Source organism: Plectrocnemia conspersa, unplaced genomic scaffold (assembly GCF_051122295.1).
Source record: "Plectrocnemia conspersa isolate PC_06_02 unplaced genomic scaffold, ASM5112229v1 ptg000001l, whole genome shotgun sequence".
Classification (NCBI taxonomy): domain Eukaryota; kingdom Metazoa; phylum Arthropoda; class Insecta; order Trichoptera; family Polycentropodidae; genus Plectrocnemia; species Plectrocnemia conspersa.
This window is the reverse complement of record NW_028277165.1, coordinates 20,324,363-20,350,239: the sequence shown is the minus strand read 5'-3', so window position 1 is coordinate 20,350,239 and position 25,877 is coordinate 20,324,363. Positions and strand designations below refer to the sequence as shown.

The 25,877-nt window shown below is 30.5% G+C and overlaps 1 protein-coding gene across 3 annotated transcripts in view; it reads right to left on the bottom strand.

Moving 5' to 3' along the window:
• The window catches only part of LOC148239148 (fibrillin-3-like), a 53,050-nt gene that overhangs the window by 10,469 nt on the left and 16,704 nt on the right, over window positions 1–25,877 (bottom strand). Inside the window, exons 3-20 of one of the 3 annotated variants that reach the window (XM_088187868.1) lie at window positions 8,991–9,076; window positions 7,687–7,803; window positions 7,518–7,622; window positions 7,302–7,397; window positions 7,025–7,219; window positions 5,638–5,798; window positions 5,457–5,544; window positions 4,974–5,129; window positions 4,581–4,899; window positions 3,659–4,335; window positions 3,218–3,588; window positions 2,920–3,151; window positions 2,484–2,653; window positions 1,521–1,656; window positions 1,300–1,461; window positions 961–1,143; window positions 355–480; window positions 29–280 (exon numbers count right to left, since the gene is read on the bottom strand). In XM_088187868.1, coding sequence (XP_088043994.1) covers window positions 29–280; window positions 355–480; window positions 961–1,143; window positions 1,300–1,461; window positions 1,521–1,656; window positions 2,484–2,653; window positions 2,920–3,151; window positions 3,218–3,588; window positions 3,659–4,335; window positions 4,581–4,899; window positions 4,974–5,129; window positions 5,457–5,544; window positions 5,638–5,798; window positions 7,025–7,219; window positions 7,302–7,397; window positions 7,518–7,622; window positions 7,687–7,803; window positions 8,991–9,076 — 3,632 coding nt within the window. Of the gene's footprint in view, window positions 1–28; window positions 281–354; window positions 481–960; window positions 1,144–1,299; window positions 1,462–1,520; window positions 1,657–2,483; window positions 2,654–2,919; window positions 3,152–3,217; window positions 3,589–3,658; window positions 4,336–4,580; window positions 4,900–4,973; window positions 5,130–5,456; window positions 5,545–5,637; window positions 5,799–7,024; window positions 7,220–7,301; window positions 7,398–7,517; window positions 7,623–7,686; window positions 7,804–8,990; window positions 9,077–25,877 lie in introns of those variants that run through there. The other 2 variants (XM_088187876.1, XM_088187884.1) reach the window with 2 other exon arrangements.

Sequence of the window (25,877 nt, the reverse complement as noted above, 5' to 3'; positions counted from 1 at the left end):
ATATGTTAATAAACATATGTAGGTATACCTTTACAATGCGACTTGAAATCAGTTTGAGTATAACCCTCATCGCACACACATTGGTAGGTTCCCATCATATTTTCACACACTCCATTTGAGCATATTCCACTAGTCCTCGAGCATTCGTCAATGTCTTTACAAGATTTCTTATCGGGTGCTAACTCATGTCCGGTAGGACAATCACATTTGAAAGATCCTTGAGTGTTTAAACATCTACCACCTCTGCACAGTCCGGGCGTTTCAGCACATTCATTGATATCTATGAAAATATGCCTTATTATTATTTTACATAATTATTACAGTAATAAATATAATATTGTAAATAATACTAACCCATGCAAACTTTCATCATATTGTTACTCGTGTATCCTTCGTTGCAGTCACATTGAAAACTTCCTTCTGTGTTGCGGCAAGTACCGTTCCCGCAGACTCCATGAACAATCTCGCATTCATTTATATCTAAAATAATATTATTATAGATAATTATTTTTCAATAAAGCAAATCTTGAGAATATTATTATAAAGACAACAATATTTTTGTTAATTCCCAGAATGCATACGACAGTATAAATGTAAACTGATTATGACATATAGTGTTAATGTTTGGTATAATACCATAACATGGTATAATACGTGTCCATGACATGGTTAGTAAATTTGGGAGATTATTAAAAAAAAATACAAAATGAGTATGGCAAGGAGATTCATTGTCACTAAATTTGGAAGGATAATAAGAAAAATCAGCCGAGTCAGAAATATGGATCTTTTGCGAGATGAATATCTCATAGATATAAATTACGACTTTGTTGGGATATAAAGTCATGTTAGATACTAGTCTTGTGGGAGAAAGGGAAGCTAATCTTGATAGCCATGGAATAGGTGGAAGCTTACATGTCACACTTAAGTCAATAAGTAAATTGTATTATATACAACACATACCATTGCATTTCACTTTATTCTCGTCCAATTCATATCCTTGATTACATCTACAGCTGTAGCTTCCGATTGTATTCTTACATCTACCATTCTGACAGATTCCAGGGAATTCGGTGCACTCGTTTATATCGCTTCTTTCAATAAATCCTTCACCTTTAGGACATAGTTCCGCAAACGATGTTGATCCTATAAAATGATTTTTTTATTTATTTAGTTCGACAAAAATATATGTAAAATTGATTGATAGAGTACAAGCAAGAATTTAAGCTACATGAGTATTTGATTATCAAACGTGCTTTTCTGATTTGAGAAAAGTTACTAAGAATATGTAGTGAGTAATACCTGGTCTTGGACAAGATTCACATTTATCGCCGCCCCACGCACGGCCAACTGGAGAACAACAACATATATTTTTACCAAACACCCCTTCTAATGGATGTGTACATTGCCCATGCTTATGATCTGTGTAACAAGCTTCTCGTCGCATATCTTGACACTTTGTTCCTAAAAAGTTATAATTCAATAAAATATATAATTTATTTATTAAAAAATTCTTAAAATACCTGTTGAATCCAACGTTAACCCGGAAGGACAAGAGCAAGTATAACTTCCCTCTGTATTTATACAAGTTCCACCTCCTCGACAAATATCTACGTTCAGTGAACATTCATCTATATCAGCACACGATTTTCCATCAGTCTGTTGACAATGAAAGATTTTAATATTTGTATGTATTAAGTATGGTCAAAAAGTATTGGATATTTTGTGGCAACCTAATAAGGCTGTAACTAGGGATTGCGATATTGGTATTAGGGCAAAAATTGCCCTTCGGTACTACCAGTATTAGAAAATGAAATACCAGTAGTACTGAAAATATTTTTTTATTATTTTTGAAAATTATAATTTGTTGAAAATGATATCTCCATGGCCTAGAACTATGAAAACGACGATGACCATATTAAATATTTCAATTACAAATAATTTGTAATTGAAATATTAAATATATCGAAACAGTTGCTGGGGTATTCGAATGCTTTGGCTTTATTAATCAATTAACATGATGAATCATGCAAGCAGTACTTGGATTATTTTCTCAGTAAATTATTTAAAATAATAATTATGTCAATACTGGCAATATCGGTATTGACTGTTTTTTCTCTCGGCAATACCGGTATTGAAAATTCTGGTATTATTGCAATCTCTAGTTGTAACTAGAGCAGCATGTGATATTGAACACTACTTAGCATATATGATTTTTTCAGATCATGGATACTTTCCGTTATGAAGTTAACTATGCAGTCAAATTTCATTCGGTTTAAAGCAATATATTTTAACTAACGATTTTTACAATAAACTTTAAAGAATCTGAGATATTCGTTTTTATATATTTTTATTATTTTTTTGCCATTTAAATATATATATCACATGTAGTAATTCAGAATTCGCAGTTTGGACACAGTAATGAGGACATAAGTAACACGTCCGAACTACTAAATATTAAGATACTAATTAATAAAAATACATACTTTAGCATATCCTTTTGGACAATCGCAAAGAGATAGATCACAAACTTCACAGGGCGATCCCCACGCAACTCCAATCGTACAGCAACACTCTTGACGTAACACTAGTTTTGGTAAATTCAACTCACAATGTTTGTTAGTCATACGACTCCAGCACGTGCCTTTGCGGTTATCTACAAAAGTTAATGATTGCTTATAAAATAATATATCATCTTTAAATTTCTAGACATAAATGTATATGGATATATTTCTGTACAATCCAAATTAGTCTTAAATAAGTACAGTATTATTAAACGAAGTGTATTAACACAAATTGTAATAAAATAATAAACATAAACTTTTAAGTGGACTTTCTTTATAAAAACAATTTTTGATCTTCGATTATAAAATGTAAAAGTATTCTTTAAAAACACTTGAAATTCTTATGTATAAAATTTACCTAGACAAACTCTTCCAGTATTATCCAAGACAAACCCTGGCTCGCATTCGCACTCATAAGATCCCTGAGTATTTATACAATGTCCGTTGAAGCAAGGTTTATCGATACTATCTTCATCTAAGCACTCGTCAATGTCTTCACATGTTTGCGATTCGATATTGTGCTGAGTTCCTGCTGGACAGATGCATTGGAAACTTCCAGGAGTATTTCTACACTGACCTCCAGCGCACAACTAAAAAATAGTTTCATTAGCATGGTTTTATAGATATTTTACTATAGTTTTTTATAATCCAATTACAGATATTTCCATTTCGCATTCGTTTATATCAGTGCAAACTTTTCCTGTGGGATCTACGTGATAACCAGGATTGCAGATACATCTGTGTGTTCCGATTAAGTTTTCACAAGCGCCATTCTTGCATATATCTGGATTTTGGGTGCACTCGTTGATATCATTGCCGTTGAAAGTCTTGCCGGGACCGTGTGGACAAAGATTTTCAAATTCGATTGTTCCAGGTATCGGGCAAGCCTGACAGCTAGTACCCCATCCCATGGGTTGACCAGTTACAACTGTGCAACAACAACAACTTGATTTAGTTATCGCCATTGTGGTTGGGTTTAAGCATTGACCGTCTTTATATTGCGAATAACATAAATCTCTTCTACTATCTGAAAATAAATTTAAATAAATATAATCGAGAAAAGTGTCACATTTTATTATAATATAATTGATACATACCAAGGCAGGATCTTCCATCATGACTTAAACTGAAACCAAGAGTACATTCACATCGGAAACTTCCTTGCGAATTAATGCATTTGCCGTTCAAGCAAGGATTACTAGCACATTCGTCTATGTCAATACAGTGCTTTCGATCAGGTCCAATCTTATATCCAGAATCACAAACACATTGAAAGGATCCTTCAATATTAACGCATTTTCCATGATCGCACATTCCAGTATTGGAGCATTCATCAAGATCGATACAGTATGCACCGTCCTCTGACTCGGTAAAACCGTTATCACAATGACATTTGTATGATCCTGCTGTATTCTCGCATCTACCGTTAAGACAGATTCTCATATTTTCATAGCATTCATCAATATCGATGCAAGCTCTTCCAGTTGTACTTAGTTTGAAACCATTTTTACATTGGCATTTAAAACTACCGTTCATGTTTATGCACATGCCATTAGCACACATGCCAGAGAGGGTGCATTCATCTTTATCTGTACAGATCTTCCCATCGTTGGATATGTCGAATCCTGGTGGACAAAGACATGAGAAACTGTCTGGCAAATTCGTGCATTGACCTCCTTCGCAAAATCCTCTGGCGCACTCGTCGATATCTATACAAATTGGCCTTCCGTCATTTTCATCTAGTTCGGCTCCTTTTGAACATTGACAGTCATACCTAAAATATTATTTAATCTAAGTACATTTTAATTATAAATATATTATAACAACATACTATTTGTATTTATAAAATACAACAAATATTTAGAATTAGATATTTTTCATTGGTCATAAAAATATGAATTTTCAGTTAGTTAATATATTTTTATGCCACAATAATAATACAATGTTTTTCTAACATTTTCTGACAATGACTTATTATTATAATTTTATTTACTGATTGATTTATAAATAAATGCTTACCCATCTTCGGTATCAATACATTTTCCAAGTGCGCAAATATCTTTACGGAATAAACACTCGTTTACTTTATGTTTGTAAGATTGTGGCGGTTCAATGGTGGGATGTAATGAGTTTACATCAATATCAAAATGATTAACACCACCATTCCAATTATCGTCATATCCATTTCCACCATTTCCGTTTCCATTCCCATTACCATTCCCATTTCCACCTCCATGACCATTATGACCATTATGACCATTTGTCTTATGAATTTCACCACTTTTGGTCCATATTTTTTTATTTCCAAATGTCCACATACATAAATTGATGTAATCGGCTAAATAAAAAATTAGTTTATTATCACAGAAAATAGCTATTATTAATATATCATTATTTATAAACAGTGCCTACGTTCTCCAGGCTTTGGACAAGGATCACAATAATCGCCCCATCCTCGTCCCATGTTCTTTCCACAGCAACAGTCTCTGTTAGACAATCTCATAGAAAGACTGTTCGCGCATTCTCCTTCAGGGGATCTATACGTATAACACGTGCCTAATCTACCATCTAATAAAATTCAAAATAAATTCATTATCATACATAAACATGATCATCAAATATGAGGTGCGATAATGCTACAAGTTTTTTGAATACAATATATTGATTTTTAACTTTCTCATTCATGGTAAATTAGAACATCAAAATTATGTTATATCAACCATTTGTTACGTATTAATAATATCTAGCTGTTATTAATTTTATTGTAATCTATAAAAATATCCCAATGTATTGAACGCGAAAAAAATAAAAATAATAATGTATTAACTTTCATTTCATTAATATAATAGGATATTCTATATTTGTAGCAATATTCAGACATTTTTATATACATACCGACGCAAAATTTCTTGTCTGGGCTTTGTATGAAATGCGGATTGCAATGGCAATAATAATCTCCATCAGTGTTAACACATTTACCATTCTGCAATTGTTGAAAACGTTCTTTTACATTCAGTTAAAGAATAAGATATGGAGAATTGTTGAAGTCATGTATAAATATTAAGGTTATATTTACTTTACATATATTTTCGTCCTCACACTCATCTTTGTCTTCGCAGTTGTTGGTTTCTAAGTTTCTCGTTTGACCCAGTGGGCATTCGCACGCAAAGGAGCCGACGCTGTTAATACATTTGCCTCCGTAGCATAAACCAGGTATTGCTGCACATTCGTCGATGTCTTGAATATGAAAAAATCAATTAAATGAATGAGAATCTAATACTAGTGATACGATTTTATACGTAACATTCTATTGCGAAAATATAGCCTAACATAATATTTTAAAAATATAATTTTATACAGTCACTAAAACTTTCCAAAACATTTATTTTTCATTATTATGTATTAGATTTTTTTGAAACGTAAATTAAATAATTATTCAAGTACCTACAATGCATGATTTTAAAAACGAGCAATACTCGCTCCTAAAAGTGTAAAATTTGAAACAACCAATTCCTTGTTTTAAGAAATTATGCCAGTTACAGCACGTTCATGTTATTGACAAGATAATGGATGAAGAATATGTCATCAGCTTTTCAGTGAAAATATTTAATCTCCTAAATCCATGTGGATTATAAAAACACAAACTAATCCTCAAGGTTGGTAGCTCTATTATGCTGCTAAAGTTGAAGTAACCACTAAAACTGTGTACTGGAGAATATGTATTTACAAAATCTGAATGATTCAAAGTGATTCGATTTTTCGTCTCAAGTATCATTAATTCTTAGTCATGATAATATATCATTTGCTCAATGCGTCAAGAATTTATTTGAAAGATGAATACTTCTCTCGCCGGTGCAATTCTACAGTCAAAGTATTCAAAACATCCATCATCTATCGTTAGTGTTGAAAGGAAATATGACTGGGAGTAAAATATACTAAGACTTTGCAAATCAAAATTAGTAATTAAAACCATACAATAACAGTGCAAGTCGTTTTACTTGATTTTGAAAAGCAAAACGAATTGGGATGATTATTTTTTTGTTTATACATAAGTTATTTTCTGTATGGGCTACATTTAGCTTTTCATTACAGAACTTTTTTACCATATTTGCACGGTATAGTTTGATTGTAATTAATCATCACAATATTCCTCCGTGAGATTAGAAAAAGCCTGAAAAACCAAATCTGTGATAATTGATTGGAATTCTAATTATAATAATTAATAATTCCGATCTTTCAGAAACAATTAAAGCTGAAAACTATTGGGGTTTACTTGAGATTCGAACCCAATCATGATCTATTGTGTACTAAAGCTATTAACAATATAAAGAGGTTATAGTATCACCGTATCAATGAGATGTAATAGAGCAAATATTCAGTGATTATGAAAATGACGACGAATAAGTGTACAAAGTGAGCTACTAGTGGTTTGCTTTAAACCTCATATTAATATACCACAATACCTAAACATTCTCCTGAACTCAAGTTGCGCAAGAATCCAATTTCGCAATCCAAATAATCAGCACACTTTTCACACGGATGACCCCAAGCTTTTCCAACTGTAGCACAGCACAAGTTTTTTGTACACACTACACCATCCAGCTGGTTTGTGCACAAACTTCCTCGAATATCGGTGTAGCATGGTCCAGTTCGTCTATCTAACAGAAAATAGTTGCGCATTTACTTTATTTATATGAATATATTACATAATAGTGTAGTAATATCATATATCTAACATACCTATTTCGCATCTCTTGCCACTTAAACCATGGAAACAAACGCAGCGATCTGGTGCTATACATCTACCGTCGTGTAAACAGGGTTCTCTGCATATTGCTGAAATAAATATTAACAATAGTGAATATAGAATATATGTTGTGGCATGTAGTGACACTCCGTTCCAGCTCATAGACCATCGTCACCGTTAAGTTATGTTTAACAATGTGATATTCTTACGTTCTGTACAGAATTCTCCACTCCATCCAGGGGAGCACGTGCATGTGGCGTTAATGCATGTTCCACCATTCATACAAATTCTTTTGCAGCCACCACGATTTCTAACTGAAAATTAAATAAATTTAATCAACATAAGCTTATGGAAGGTACAAGACCATCGATGACTCACATTGAAGGTTTGGTTGATTTTGAGGGTTGCAGTTGGTCGATTCGTAGCCGCCATCACATTTGCATAGATTTGGTTGAATGCAAACGCCAGGTCCACCACAGCTTCGTGGGCATAAGGCTGAAATAAACAGTTATATTTTTATTTAAATTATAACCCAAGACCCTATGACTAAAAAAATAGTTTAATATCCATTTTTTTCAGATAGTCACATTCGCATTGCTCGAATATTAAAACCAATATGTGAATATATTAACTGTACTTTGTTAACAACGAAATTTACTTCAAGAGTTTATGACATGAGTTTCTGTTTAATGGCTATGAAAGAATGAGGTAATACAAGACAGTAATTTATGCACACCCTTAACAAAAATATCGTTAGTTATTTATAATGAAATACGATTATGTCGATTTAAGACTTTGTTCAACTGCTCTTACCTACTATTGATCAAAAACAATAAACGAATATAAGAAAATTATCATGAAAATTAGATAAGCTAATATTTATAAAAGAAACGTTAAGGTATAGATATAAATATATTTGTTAATAATATAATATAAAGAATAAAGTTAGTTGTGGGTGAACTAATAAATGTTTTAAATTAAGCTAAATTTAATAACTAATTATTTAAGTTTATTTTGTACAATCATATGTATATATCTATTATATATGTATGTTTAGTTAGTGAAGTAATATATTTATATCAGTATTATTGAGATACTTTTTATGATCATATAAATAAAACAATAAATAATTCAACGCAATTCAATAACGCTAATACTTTCTGAATTTAATTAAATAGTACAAATTGATTACATAAACATTTTCAATATATTAGTTGTGATATAAAATTCTTAAATCAGAACTTAACTTATAGAATAACTAATCAAATTAAATTTACCTGTAGATGATGTATTTATATAAAAATAATAATAATATCACTTTAATTGTATTTTTATTAACATTGTATTAATTTAAAAATTAAGGTAGACTATTTCAATATATAGATTAAATTAAATTTCAGAATAACTGACAATATTTTGTATTTATTTTATGTAAATGACATATATTTATTAAAAAGTGACTACGATAATTAAGGTTTTACTATGTCTAATAATATATTTCACTATAATTTAACTAGATATGTATTATATATATATAAATTATCGTATATTCTTCAGCGCTTAAAAAAATAATGAATTCAAGTATTTTTGATTTTGGAAAGGTTTTAATTTGTCTTAATCTTATAAAACAGATTTATCAAAGTTTAGTGTTATTTTATATTCTAATAAAAATAATCACTTACGCACTACGCATAATGAAGTGTGCGGTTTTGTAGTCCAACCAGGGCAGCAATGAGTTCGGTTCGTTTTGGTTCGACAGACATTTGGACTGAAAAATAAATATGAACACAACATAAAATAACATGTACATCAGCATAGTACCAAGAAAAATAACAAATAAGGTTTTTGATTTCGATTTATCAAACAATTTCAACGCCAAACACGAAACGTTTTGATTGATGAACGGTCTATTGTGCTACGATTTCAGGCGAAATTCCAAAAGTTCATCGACAGTTTTATATATGTACATACGTATATAAAAAAAGTGTTAGGGTCATCGTGTGTACACTTCCAAGGATGACCTCTGGAACGAATGCGATAGTTGATTGTCGAGAGGTATAAACGCAAAGAATCTCAATGCACATGCAACAATAAAACATTGTGTGATTATACAGTTAGGATCACGAGGAGAGACTAAAATAAGAATCCGACGATTATATCGATCCTTTAATTCGGTCTGAAGATCCTAGCGGTGACGAGGGTCTTCACGAGCCATTCGATTTAGAATCAAACGATCTATCATCTTTTGTCACGCGTCTCGCGCTTGAATTATAGATCATTCATTGACACAATGAGGTAATATTTTGTCTGATCGAGTCATAAGATCACTATTCAATGTCAATTCGAAGGTATCTCTTAATCTCGCCGCAGCATCCCTTTATAAATTTCCGATGGTGCGTCCGAACAGGGTTATCACTTTTATTTTAGAAACGCGAGCAAAACTATTTTAGCCTCATATAAGTATTATATTTTAAACGTCTTGTAATTTTTTATTTAACCCTCTCAATATTATTTTTTCATATAATATTATGCGTATATTTATTAATAAATAGAACAATATTTTTGATCAATAATTTTTAAATAAATTTAGTTTTTTGCAAATAATTGAATAAAATGAAATAAGATAATAATATTAATTTAAAGCTGTATTTTACACAAAATTAAAAAAAAAAATTAAATCAAAGCTCACTCTGTAAACTTTAAATTGATGTAATACACATTAAGCCAAAACAGTCTGAAAAAGTAAATCACAAAACAACGAAAACAAACACCGATTTTTATCAGCACGGAAAATAAAAGATTATTTAGATATAAGCTATTGTGTGTTTTACAAAACATAATCTACAATAGGATTGCTAATTGAACTTTAAAATGTAAGATTTCTCTTAAAAATTCACTCTAAATCTAAATAATTTTACATTTTTAATTTATTTTTATTAAAAATCTGAGCATCATGACTGAACACAAACAATAAATGAGCAAAACACTCAACGGAGCGACGATTGCCATAACTTTCTTTAAAGTTTGGAAATCCTAAGGGGTGTGACTTCGCAGCCGGTAAGACGCACGTGGAAGCTAGTGAGAATTTCATAAGATTATATTACATATTGCGACAGACTATGATAGGCGAGATGTTTTCTCCAAGCAATGGTGTAGAAGCTGGCGGAGGTATGATGTCGGTGGAAGATCCTCAGAGGTTTTGTAGGTGGCGTGGCAGTGACAGTATAACAGAGGTTGATCCCTCTCTGTTGCGGTGTTCGTATGGTGGGGTTTCTCTCAGGATGTAAGCCTTTATGACCATATGTTGTCCGCGGGCGGGCGGGCGTCTGCTAGTTTCTTCGAGTGTCTGCCGAAGTTTGCCTTCTTCTTATTGGAGTCCAGGCTTAAATATTCAGAGCTGCAAAGCTTGCTGACCAATCACAATTATGCAACGATCATCCAGCCAATCGTTGGACTCAGTTCTTAGAACAACGAAATAAGTATACGCCTTTAGAAAGTGATATTTGCTTGATGCATATCTTCGAGGTTGAATTGTGTATGTGTAACGGAAATATTGTTACCTTACGGTGATATATTGTTTCCCGTGACCGTTTTGTAACAAAGAAATAATAATTTAACGCACGAGAGAATCCTTACGTGTTACTTAAGAGGAAACCCTTTAGTTCTAGTCGTAACGAGAGCCTTTGTGTGATTGCACTATTGTCTAAATAATCACTTTTGGTCAGAGTAATTTCGCGAGTTTCAAGACTAAGGGCCCTTCACAAACATGGCTCTGTGTGGTCCCCACATTACATATTGTCGACAGCGACTTTAGTTACTTAAAAAAGCTAAGAAAAAAACCATTCTAAAAACTAAACTTGCTAAACTTTCGAAGAAGTAGCTCAAGACAAACTTTGTCGAATGGTTTTCAAAAATCGGCTGTAAAGAAATATAAAAAAATATAGCTGTAAAGAATTATATAAAACAACTTAGCAAGTGCCGAAGGAATGGCGACCGGTATGATGTTTTATTACACTTTTTGTGGACCGGCTTGACTCCACAAATCAAGACTCGTGGTCTGCGAATACTCTTAAACACTTTCAGGTTTTCAGCATATAATACATATTTTGAGTTAACAATTGCCACATGTACGTCATTGGTAAAGAACAAAAAGAGCAGAGGACTCAGATTGGAATCCTATGACACTCCAAAAAGAGCGAAAAACTCATCTAAGCGACGATTGCTATAGCTATCAATAATGATAAAAAAGCAATTGACTTTAAATTAAGCTTTAGGCTTAATTAAACTTAATAGATAGTAAATGTAAAATGAATACATATGTAGACATCATAAAACCGAATAAAAATTACTATGTAAATTTATATAGAGTAGACACGAACTAGACAGTGTGTGGCGTGCATTTTTGACGCAATAATTACTAAAATGACATTTGAGGTCCTTGAACTAATTTTTAAAATCCTCTAAAATTAGTTCAACACATTTCGGTTACAGCGCTGTCAATTAACTAATTTAACCATTCGAGTTTAACCGTCGCTAAAACTCGTAATTCAGTTTCAACTATGTATATCCACCTATTATCTACATTTTATATGGTTATTTATAACGAAATTTCATGATATAATGACTGTTAGTTGCATTCCCACGCATTAAAAGAAATTTCATCAAAGGTCAAAATATTCTTGAGTGTCAAGGCGAATAATAATGAAAATCATTCCACGTGTCTGACCGAAATGGTTTAAGCAGTTTCAATTTTCCACGGATAGTTTACCCCAACAGGCGTATAATTCTGTCGTCGGTTTTAAGTGCTTCATTTTCTTTTGACATTAGGGGCTCTGTGGGAAAAGGGCACGAGGCAATAATGCCGTTTCGAAGCGTATCGTTCGAAGAAAATGTGATAATGATTATTTTTTTATTGCCGGGCAACGATTTCGTTAAAGTTAATTTGTTTTCTTTGCTATCTGCTCCTGAAGATATGACATTTCATACTGAAATGATATGACATTTCGAACTTTCTCACTGAAAATAAATATGAAGTTTTAATGTATTATTTAATAGTCTATATTTATGTTAGTGTATAATCAACTAAGTGACATTAAGGGTCTATAATAACAATACATTAGTAAGAACAGTGTTTTCTGTTCTTTTGGATAATATTTTTTTATTGAAGCACCAAATGTATTGGCGATTGAATCAATTATATTATATTAACCCAGTTCATTTGTAATATTAATAAAATACTGAGAAACTAGCAAATGATCTGAATTATAATCATAATTAAAATATTACACTTGACTTCATAGCAACATTTTAATTTTACATAAAATAAAGTTGAGCTTACGTTTAGTAAACATTGATTTATACCTCTAATTGATCGTGTTACAGACTTTAAAGCAATATTTTAATTTAAAAAATATAGATTGGACAAGTTATGGTTTTTTATTTGATAGACGTTGCAATACCTAACCTTATTTATTAGTTATTTTTTATCAGAATAAATCTCAACCATAGAAAATGTAAAACATACTAAATAGGGTCGATTTTTACGATCATTAAACAAGGAATCAAAGAAGCAATTGCTAAAGAGCTATTTGATTAGACGTGTCGAATTACATTTTCACAGCAAATGAATTCACACGGAAAGAGACTGAGCTACTATATTTTATCTCTTTAAATTCTCCGAAATATATAAACTTACACCAGAAGACGAAATATATTTTAAAGACTGCACTTGATTTTAGATTCTCTCGACCTGCAGAAGGAATTCAAATCTTAATGGAAATGGACTTCCGATGACCGATTACTTATTACTACCATGAAATGTCACACATTTTTATTCTTAATATATTTAATGCTAGCAGAATAGTCCTACCATCTCGGTGGATACATTCTAGACAAGCCTTCCTTTATTAAGGATATTGGTGTTATATTTGAGAAGCACTGTAAATTTAGCCTGCACATTGTAGAGAGCCACAGCAGATCGATAAAGATGCTTGATTTTATCTACTTAGGGAATACTTTATTATTGCGCACTCTTTATGATGCCCTAGTCCGCAGCACACTACTAATAGAATCCGACTCCGTTAAATGCAAACATAAATTTTAATTTATTTAAACGATTAAAATCAACAGTGCCAAATTGCGAGAATTGAGACCTATAAACTATTTATAATAAGTACTAGCAATTGACATTTTCGTAATAATTAAGGCCGCTCTTGATTGAAGCGTTAAGCTTTAGCTCTCGTTCCTAGTATTATATAATAAATTTATTCGACGACGTTTCGGAATGTTATCGTATCATCTTACCAATGTTGTTCAATTCAAAAGCTCTTTAACAAGCGTTTATTATATTGTGTTGATTCAACGTTAATTCGTATAGAATCGCCAAATGTTTTAGCGATTAGCGATCGTTAGCACCAAACGAGCAATTGAAAAGTGATTACTTCGGAGAATTTATCACGATCGGGCCCGTTAGACCTCAGCAGCCTCCCTATGAAATCTTTATTTCGTATCTCCTTTATCTGTCATTATCGTGTCGTTGAATAGGGTTTTACGGCCGTAACGTATAATACGTTTAGTCACATCGTTCCAGATTAGGATTAAATTTGGCGCTTTGTGCAAAGTGGTAATTAAGTGATTTAACGATTGACAAAGTTTGTTTCTATCTGTTAAATAATTAAGCAATTACGTTGGATAGTTAACGTTTAATTGTTGAAGAATTAGCAGTCATAAAATTGAAAGAAAAAGTATGTCAAAAATATGTGTAAGTTACGAAGATTGTATCATCTTCAAGGATAGATCTAAATCAAATTAGATCCTTCCCTGCAAATATGGACTCACTAGCTTTTCTTTTTAATAAAATAATTATAAGTATCTGCTCTATTTTTTTTACTTATATTATATTTCAATTTTAGTACACAAAGTTTTACGATGTTTTTAAGAAATAATAAAACATAAATATAATCAACTATAATTTAAAATTGTATATATATATATATATATATATATATATATATATAAGCTTAAGCTATTTAGCGAATTATGGAATCTTGAATTATTATATATCAATTATAATATATATTTGCAATGGTTCTTCAACCCTGAACACAGATGAATAGGCTCCTCCGCACTTGACGATTGTTTAATGGACATGCGGCCACAGTTGAATAAAAACCGAATGCACTCCGAGTGCTACATAATGCCACAAAGACCGCAATTCAACCCAATTAACGCTCTAGCAGGGTTTCGTGTTCGCTGTTTGAGAGCCGCTGGTTTTGCAGTAGAACCAATTCACCTACGATCATGAGGACAAAGCTCTTCGAAGGAGTTGGATTACCATCGGTTGCTCGTCCTACTTTCGGTTTTCAGCGGTTTTAGTTACTATACCTATGTACATGTACAGTATTTTTGTGGTTGAAATATGCAAATTCGTCGACGCTGTCGCATCGAAAAGCGCCGTCATAAATCATCATCAATAGACCGCAGAGTGTAATTTCTGTATCTAATAACCGAGGAAGATTTACGAGCTTTCGTGTTATACGAAACTGGCTATTTGTGACTCTTTGGCTCCGCTGCACTTTTCAATACATAAAACTATGCGGCGAGTTGATTATTTATATTTTTAATGAGCGAGCTTTTAAGTTGTTGTTAAAAAATAATACATCATTAACCTTTTACACTTGCAGTACAATTAAAATTTTAATACATGATTTTTCTTTAGCGATAAATTAAAATGGGCATATAAAATACATATACTAAACTTTGATTGTAGTTGTACAAATTTAATTGTAAGGAAAAATATAAAATAAAATGTACTAGTGCTTTTTATGAAAATTAAATCACAAGATACTAGTGATTTATTAAACTGAATTATATAATCAACAGTGATATACATACATTTGAGTATTCAGTAAGTTGACATGCAAGCAATTATGTTTACTCAGTTTGCAACACGACCATTTTTGTTAGGGTCCGCGTAACGTGTGCTTAAAATTAATTTGAATTAAATTAAATTAAAAATAATTTGAAGTAAGTAATTTTTTGCGCCTATTCTCACGAGCAGAGCGTCAATTTAAATATTATTTTCATAAATAATAATTATCTTATCCCAATAATATAAAACTACATAGTTCGGGTTTTGAGACCAAAAGGGTGTGACTTTGCAACTAAATAAATGCCAGAAAATCTTATTACAGATTATTTTTTATATATAAATTACTACATATATAGATAAATGCATATGACTGTAGATGCGGTGGTGTTGGAAGTCAAAGAATCTTCGTTGGCGTACCGAGTTGTATTATTGTCGGTTGTGATATTGGTGTAGCAGCTGGAATTCGTCGAGATGTGTTCTTGTGACGCTCTCTGGACGATCTATGTATTTCTCTCGTATTGATGCAGTCTTCCGGCTTGTTTCTGCTGCTATGACTCCCTGGCGTCTCTCCTTCTGGTTTGAGACAGATCTATCGAATCTCATATGAGGATATTTGCGAGCCAATTACACTGCTTTTCGAACACAACTTCAGAATGTGTTTACGATTAAAAAAAACGGTGGCCACTCCAGCGATCGGTAACCGAAGTGTCGGAGGACAATAGTAATGTGCAGAAGGTAGAATGTATTGTCTAGCACAGAGAATTTATTTTAATGGTACTTATGTTCAGTGGCGGTTCATCTTCCTGTTTTACATATTTTTATGTGTGTAACATTGCCAATTTATCTTGATAAATTATTTTCGTCCAGTGTAATATATTATATAGTACATATTTTAGTGTTATTGAAGATATTTTGTCCAATCTTTCAACTTTTATTACTGCAGCCACTCCACTATAGATTTTTACAGGTCGCCACTGTTTATGGATGATTAACGTCTCGAGACGGATATGCTATTAGGTAGTCCGTGCAATATTTCGAATTATTAATGCAATTATTTGGTCACGAGATCTTCCTTCCATTGTTGTGTGAATATATTGAGTGCATCCTCACTTTTAAGACGGATTGTTCTCTCCTTTCGTTTGTTAGAATAGTCGTTTGAGTGAACAAATTGTGCATATAGTGGAAACTCCCATAGATGTAAGCTTTTTATGGCAATATTATGGTATTAAACATGGCATTGGTAATAAGAATTAATAAGTTACAAGCAGTAGTAGAATATAAAGAAAAATAAGCTTTTAAAAATATTCATTAAATAATATTTTATATCATAAGTCTTAACAAAAACTATTAGTTAGTAAATATACATTTTATATTACTGGCTAATTAATAGTCATCTATTTTTCTAACCTAATTTTTATTTTTTAAGAAACATAATAAATTACAAAATGAAATATATGTTATTTATAAATTCATTAAATTTCAGATATCATTTAATTTTTAAAAATAGCCTAAAATTTTGCATTTATAGACAAAAATATCTGAAATATTCATTGTACATTTCAGATAAAATAATATTTTATAACAACGATACTTTTTTAAATTTAAAAATATGTTAAAAATAAATTTAATATCTTTATCTCACCTTTGTTATACAATAAAGCCAGACACTATTTGGTTCAAAATTAATAATACCGTTGGAATGAACATTGAATCGAATTGTATAAAAGAGTGTCATATGAGTCACGAATAAATTCTTCACAGAGTAATATTTTGACGTATTAAACGAAAAGTGATGGAAGCATAACATAAAAAGATAATGTGAGATAATGTCGTTGTTTACACAAATTTGTTATAAAAATAAAACTTTGTTTTTGCGATGAAAGTGCTATTATTTATAATATAAACAGTCTAACTTAAAAATAATCACAAAAATATGAGAGTAAATATTATTTAAAATCCCATATAAGAATTTCTAAATTTTTAATTCATTTCGACTTTTAACTACAAAATTAATATATATGTATATATAAGTCTTTGTTTCGGTGTTACACCTATATAAGGTTTCATGTAAAACACAGTATTATAATGAGCGTTATTAACACATATCAAAAGTGAACTAATTCATTTTATTTATGGTCCTCACAGTCTCGTGAATTATTGCTTGTTAAATACCACCGTCGTTGGTGGAACTAATTGTTTGAACTCAAACCGCGTTGCAGCAAAGCAGCGATCCCCAAACCAATCGATGCATGTTACTCAATGTGAAAAATCGAAAAGTGACCAGGGAAAGTGTGGACCACGATTAATCGGGGCTTCATTGATCACGTCCGATATAATGACTCTTTTTCTTTTTCTGTTTTAATGAGAAGATGCGTGGAATTTTCGGTTAATAATTTATCATGCACGCACACTGTTGCGCAAGAGATCAGATAAGAATCTGTGGAGATGGTGTTGTAATTTGATTAGTATTTCGGTCAGTGGATATATGGAACTTTCTGAGATGATACTCGGAAAAACATCTTTAACATTGTAAATGTTGATTTTTCACAAAATTTGTATACATTCCATATCAGTATATGTATGTACAAATTATGTAATACATTTAGATCACATAAAAAATAAACCTAACATTATTATAACAATGAAATAATTGTAGAAATATGTATATTAAATTAAATATAATATTACAAACAATTATTTTGAAATTTTAAGCTTTAATATAAATAAAAACATAGGTATAATTTATCAGTATATTTTTTTTAAGTACTTTTAAATCATCCAGTAAAATATCGAAAGAAGTCTATACTATCTTGTGAATAATGTAATTGTTAGTATCTTCTTTATTTGTTTATTTTCAATATGCTTTATTTCAAATAAGAAGGAACATTATCTATCAATAATATTCCTTATATAACAACCCTTTACTTATTAAACTCATTTGGTTTTGAATTTTTCTTTGAAAATCTCTCTATATCCATGCTCCTTTTTTGATACAATAATCAACCTTATATGATCTGTTTTTTTTTGCTTTTTTAATCATTAAAAATTTAATTTTATGAGTTCCATATGCATGTCCGCAACACATGATCTTAATACGATATTTGGATGATTTTAAAATTATAAATTGATTGAAAAAATATATTTGAAGCATGGATAATCGGCAAACCGAATAATCAGCAGCCGGATAATTAAGAAAACACTGTACATAATAAATATATCTACCTTTTAATTAACTGTTATTGCAATAAAAATAATAATTTTAAAGCTCAAGTTAACTTGAGCATAGAAATCTTTAAAAAAAAATACTTTGCTACAATAAATATGTCTGCTTAATACAAACACATGCCTTAACCCTTTGCCCGCGACTGATATTTTTGAACGTTTGCTAGTATACGGGAGAGCACCTATTTATGCCATAAGTTATTTAAATATAATTTCAATAAATTAAAGTATTTTTCAATCTTAAATTATCCAAAAAAAAACATATTATAAGGCTCAAAGGTCCATGACACCTTTATGTGCCAATTTTCTTGATGACATCAATAGGTGTCATCTGCGGTTAAAGGGTTAATAAGGCTTCCTTATCTATAGTATTATGTGTATATTAATTTTAAAATTTATGTTTTTTATTCTCCCTCTTTATATTTCACAGTATTTAAAAAAATATAAAACTTACAAGCTTTCTGAAGCAATCAAATATTATGAAAAATCAATTAAAATTATCTTTTTATAAATTCTATTTATTCAATAAATATTTTAATTTGTAGGGAATAATTTATTTTCGTGCCACATTTAAACTGTGCCACTTTTTTCAGATGACATGCGAACAAACATGCGTCAAAAATAAACATCCCAAAGCGTTTGTCATCTGAGCGAGGGCAACGTACCTCAAAAATTTTGATATTATAATCGCGATATGTCATGTGCGATAACAATTATTTGATCAAAGCACCGAAAGAATGTAAAACTTCCCATTTCTCAACTGTTGTATCGTAATCATCTCAAACAAATATACCAATATTATTAAATTAATTCATTGGATTAGTTTAGTTATAATTACCACATCCTACATTGACGTATTGATAAAATATATACGAGTAAATATTTTTCGTGCTCGTTTCATAACATAAATTTTCATCTCAACAACACATCGAACCTTCTCAGAAGATTGGAACGAGTTTAATCTTCTTATTTTTCACGTCAGCCAAAATAAAAATCGAAATGCAAATATTGCGACCTTACTATTCTCCCACATAGTTATGTACATACATTATTCCAAAAGGCAAAAACAAACAGAATCATTTTTTATCTGCACCCACAAACATGAAATTTTGCGTCGAGCAAACAAGATAACTTTGTTCACTATCACAATTTTATCGCAACTACTTAAGTTAAAGATTTTACATATCTAATCGAAACGATGAATACTCATTAGACATGTTATATTATCAGTTAATCCATTCACTCAAATTTCAGTTAATCAAAATAATTTATAATACAGAATTCAAAAAAAATAAGTTCATCTCATGGGTTATTTTTTTACAACACACTGTTTGATTAAATGTAAATTTATGCGTACAAGTTTTAACACTTGTAAGGTGATGATCGCCTTTACACGATGATTTATTATTGTGCATCACGATACACCACAGATCGTGTTCAATCCTGTAACTAGATATTTTGAACGAGCCGTTAATTTAACAACCTTTTCTCGCTGTTAACAACAAATTGACCCACATAAAATTGACTTATGCCGATAATATTTATTTTTGTAAATAAACATGAAGCTCTTTACAGCTTTGTAATTTAATGCAAGTAAAAATATTATAACTAAAAATTGGGTAAAATAAAATGCATCCACTAACTGTGACACTACATATAATTATTTAATTGTTCATGATCAAGTAAAAAATGTAATGTTTTTTACATATTATAATTTAAGCAATTTAATAATATGATTCGCTACTTCATTTGTAAGATAACACATTATGCTCCAATCCAATGTTTACATGCAATTCCTTTATTTATGTTTACATACTTATCGCGAATTTGTGTCGAACGAGAAGCGATCGATCGCATCGAGATAATTGAATCTGTTCCGACATCACGTTTCTGCAAGTTTCATGCTTGCAATATTATAAATACTCTGAAGAGATAGATGTTCATGTTAAGATTGTGTAATTGCGAAGCTTTTTTAATGATACTCCGGTAAACATGAGCGGCTCGGGGCCACTATATTAACTATCCCTGTAAAATGGCACATTATCCATATAGAGACCACCCGCGGTTCGCTAAGGATATCATCTTATAAAAAGCATTGTGAAAATATTTGTAATAACATCAATGATTAGTATTGAATATAAATGAGATAGTGTTCGTGTGAAATGTCGTAAGTAGCAAGGTCTTGGCGATAAAGTCTGCGTCACATATTTGGGTTCAAGTTTGCAGTTAAAATTGGAGTAGAGTTAAAACTATATGTAAATAAAATAATAGCTTTATGTTGCATTTTATATTATATCATGGAAAAAAATGAATGAACATTTGAATTTACTAATATTTTTTTAAATGCAGATTAAAACTATTAATATCATTGTATTTTTAAACCTTATTTAGAAAAAGATTAGCAATATTTGATGTTGTAAATACTTCTTTATAATTTTTATAATGCTAACGACCTTGAATCGGTTAGTTAAATATTCGCAAACGTAGTCGTCAACGGCAGACTCTCCCAATGACACAGTTTTGATACGTTATCACAACGCCAGCTTCCTTGGTCCATATCTACTGTTTGTCTCAAACTTCAACTATTCGAATTTACTTCTTAATTTTGACATATAAGACGATAACCCGGTGGCCTCGCAAGCATGAACCTTGTATTTAATTGATATATAAACTATAAATACAATCGTCTAATAAATTTTGATGCCATTGCAAATAAAATTATAAATTCTCGAAATATATTTAGACAGATCTAAAATTGCTTAACATTAATGCATCTACTTTTAAATTCATGTTCGGCTAACTTTTTTTGTAGAATATGTTGTAAGCATGTTTCATTTAAAACAAAATACTGTGTAAAGTTCTACACCTTAGCCTATAAAGCAGTGAGCGTCACAGCTTCCACTTTTTATCCAAAACACACGGACGCTACACTAACACAATCATACTTAAGTAGTTGATAAACAGTAACATATATATTATTTTTTATTTATTTTGCGCGAAATGGGCCGAAATATTTATTTTTAGCTTGATGTAACACAGACAAAAAACCTTAAATTGAGCATTATCGCTTCAACAAGAGCAAGCGAAACAACGAATATTCTTACGCGCATGTATAGCTTCTCACAAAAAAATTGCCGATACGCAATTTCAGTACGAATTTTTAATGTATTAGTTAACAGCAAACTGTCTTTGGATTCGGTACTTTCACAATTTTTCATAGTGACTTTATGAAAATTGAAAATGAACTACCAATCTTCTTCTTCTACATCATAAGAAAGTGAAATTCTTGTTGGAACGAAAGCAAAGAAAACTGCCAAAAGGAGGTCTTGTTTGCCAATATGTAATTATAATTTGCTTGGATTATTTTCTTCCTATTAGCTAAAATTTTTTTTTTTTTTATTAATTTTAAGATATAATTCCGCTTTTATAAAATAAGGATTTACCAATATCATACGTGATGGAATATTGCTTTCCAAATGCATCAAATGTTTTCATATAATTCGGTGAGACCTTCATTATTTTGAAAAAAACACCTGGATTAGCAAATGACGACACCAATTTCTTAGGGCAACGGGAATCTATTTCAATTAGGAATAATTTAAATATAAGTAAATCTCATATGATTAAACTATCATATATCCTTTCGAACAGAATTTCTAAATGCCAAGTATCATACCGAAAGGGATTAGATTTAGTAATGTTGTCAATAAAAAAAAATTACAATTTTTTTATTGACTGAAAATTAAAATATATTTAAGATAAATACTGTAAACATGGATTCTTAATACCATTTGAGGGTTTTTAAAATAATATTTTTAGTTACTGATTTAATAATTTATAGTAAAAAGATTTATGTTTTTTATTATTATAAATACAATAATTTTACTTGGAATAAAAAAAAACACATTTTTCGTCTCAGGTCAACGAGTGACAACAAAAAAATGTGATAAACTAATAATGACAAAATAAGTAATTATATCATAAATTAACAATGGCCAATTGTGATAAGGCGTAATCGTGACGTTTTTGTACTAAAAAGTCATAAAATAATACATATTAATTAAGGCATTATGTCAATGTCAATGACACGCTGAATTTTCTTAATAAATTTAATAAAAATATCAAATTTTATAGCTTGTTAATTTTATTGTTATTACTTAATGGTTTATATAATACTTTTTTATTGTTTATTTTGTACTCGTGCGCACGGGATGCTGGTTTGTCGACCTTTACAACGCTTCAGATAAGGAGCTTGTGAATTTTTCAATATGGCCGCTTTTACTGTTGGCAATCAAGATACATACAGACACAAATGCCCATTTCACTATTTACATGCTAACTATCATCATGATGTAACGAGACTACATATTATTTAGACATATAATATTTAAAACAACTTTCGGCATGAAAAGGAGTCTCTTGTAATAAATAGTTTTACTGCTCCAGTCTTTTTTGTTAACAATGTTTACTCATAAGTCAGAGGAGTCAGATAAGATAATCTAATATCTAATAGCACACTTTTGCCACTGGCGAAAGACAAATATATAATATGGACCACGTGCCCCCGGCACGTGCAAGTTTCCATGCGTAAGTTTTCAAGTGAAAGCTTTGAAATTAAAGTGAAGTGTAATAGATACATCAAAGTGATATTTGTGAATTAACTTGAGAAAATCAAACTTATATTTGAAGATACATAAACATTTTGTTATTAGTTATATGAAAACTTTGCATATATCGCATATATTTTAATGTAACATGCTGGTATTTAAAGTAAATATTAAAATACTGTAATATTTATAATACTAATAGTTACTTACTGTATTAGCCTTTAATTATTTTTATATTGTATATATATATATGTACATTATTAATATTATATAACAGCGGTTTATCTACAACTATAACTATTAATCAAACTGTAATACTGACTCAATTTCATATCAGCGAATATTGCAGAAGCTGCTGCTTCCCTCTTCGCAACCATTAATCCAGTTCAACGTCTGGAATCCAGAGTGAACCCACTTCAAAGATGGCTGCAGCCTACGGACACACCCACGGAATACGCGTCTCAACCGTTGCGGAATAAATTTAGTTACAACTATCTTTGTCTAAACAAAATAAACCTCTGAACGCCCAGATACGAATAAAAATAATAATTTTTAATATTGATTATGATAAACTACGATGTGTATGTGTGTTTCTCGTGTTTAATGCGGTGAGTGAAGAGTTTCAAGAAGCTTCATCACAAAGGCAGATTAAATGGGAAAAAATCAACAAAACCAATTTTCCATCAACGTTTGATAGCCGTTAAAAGCGTTGGCACATATTGTGTTCTAACCGCAAATCGAACGCGCAATCAAGCATTGTGCATTTTTAAAAACAACCTTATAGTGCCCATTGTTCGGGACGACATTATAATTGACCATACTGTCAGACCGGTGCATGTCACGGGGGGAAGAATAGTAATGCTTGCAAATCGACAGAATCGGTTACAAGGTGAGTGTATGCGCAAATATACAGACATAGGTACCTACGAGAAAAAGGGCTTGTCATAATATGGGATTTTATTAGGCCAATAAATCAATTAAATGACTCAACTGTTTAATGTTATTACACCGTGAGTTTATTTATTACCTCAAGAAATTATGATTGGCAGAAGAATGACGCTAATAAATTAATTGTAATTTATTTAGTTTTAAAAATCGAGTGATTGATCCTTTGTGAATCAGCGGTGTGGTACAAAGCGCACCGGTCAGGATGTCACCCAATGAAAAACCATATCTGGAGCGTGGCGTAATGATATTCCGATCGTAATGGGTCAACGAGTTCAGAGGAGAGCTAGCATGTGACATATCATCAGAATGCGATCTCGTTTGATGACATTTATGTCTTCATCGTCGTGCAAATTTATTAACGTTATTATCTATCAATAATCGTTAAATTAATGGTTGTCTAAAACATAATGAGACAACGAAGTATTAAGTCTCGTTTATGGATATAATACCTAAAGTGAACCCTGGTTATAATGTTGTATTTTTAATTTGTTTGTAAAAATTTAATTTATAATGTTATTTATATTTCTATGCTATATTTCGGTAAAATAAATAGTATTATTTTTTTTGTAAAATGTAAATTTGACTTTATATCTGCACTTACTTTTTATAGCATGTGTAACTATAAAATAATATCTTGAATACAGAAAAAAAAACATAAAAATCAGGTTATTTAATTTAATTTAATCAAAATTATATATATCAACTATAAAGTGTAGCATTTAGCTGAAAAAATATAGAAGACTAATAAAAAAAAACCATACTCACTAACAACAAAAATAGATTCTTTACATTAATATATTCTCTATTTTACCATGAAAAAACGACTCAATCTAAATATTTCAATTATTTTACTTGCTAAATCTACAATTTAATTTAATACTTGAATTTAAACATCACTTTTTAAACAATTATATATGTGAATTGTGCAGTTAATTTTAATAAATCATATTAACAATGTTAAAAAAAAGTTACTTTCCTGAGGATATAAAAATCGAAACACTGACAAAAACTAAAGATAAATATGTGTACAATGGTACAAATTGTCAAATTTAATAAAAAAAATTGAGAATAATAAAAAATATTTTTCTTATTAAAGAATGAAGCAAAAATCTTGCTTTATAATTTATTAAATTTACCATTGTAATATTACATTGGCTTAGATCAATACGTTACATGAATCTTAATTACAATCTACACCTACAAGTGAGTAATGAGAAGTTATTATTATAGTTTACAATCAATATATTGCAAAATTATTTATCCGCGAGATTGTAAAAATCTATAAAAAATGAATCAGTAATTATCGATAGGATTTATAAGTATTTAATGAACAATAATTTAAATCCCCATATACGATACAAATTTATAAAAATTCATATGATACTCAAACCCAGATTTTTCAGATATAAGTCATCGGCCTATATCACTGTTATAATATTATATGAGTATAAATTTATAATTTTGTTTATTAAATAAATAATTGCCAGAGATAAGCAGAAAAAATAATACACAAAAATGTATAAAAATAACAACCAGGTTGAATGCTAAAATGATAAGTGCAAGGTTGTGGAATTTCCAACGTTTTTTATAGGTATATGATTTTATATACCTAATATATACGACGTAGCTCTAGAAATATCTAGAAAATCCTAATCTGTGATGATCAATCAAAGATAAAACTATAAATATTTAATAATTACTAATTCCAATCTTCGAGACACTATAAATTAAAAAAACATAAGTAGTAATAAAGAATTCGAGTCCAGGTCTTTCGAGTTTTAGTATACCAAGTGCACCCCATGATATACTCTCACAAAATCCACAACAGATATATTTAATTGCATGTAGGATGCGAAAGTATAATATTAAAAGCTACGAACGAAGCGGTAATAACGACAGAGCGGCGGCAGAAAGCACGCTTG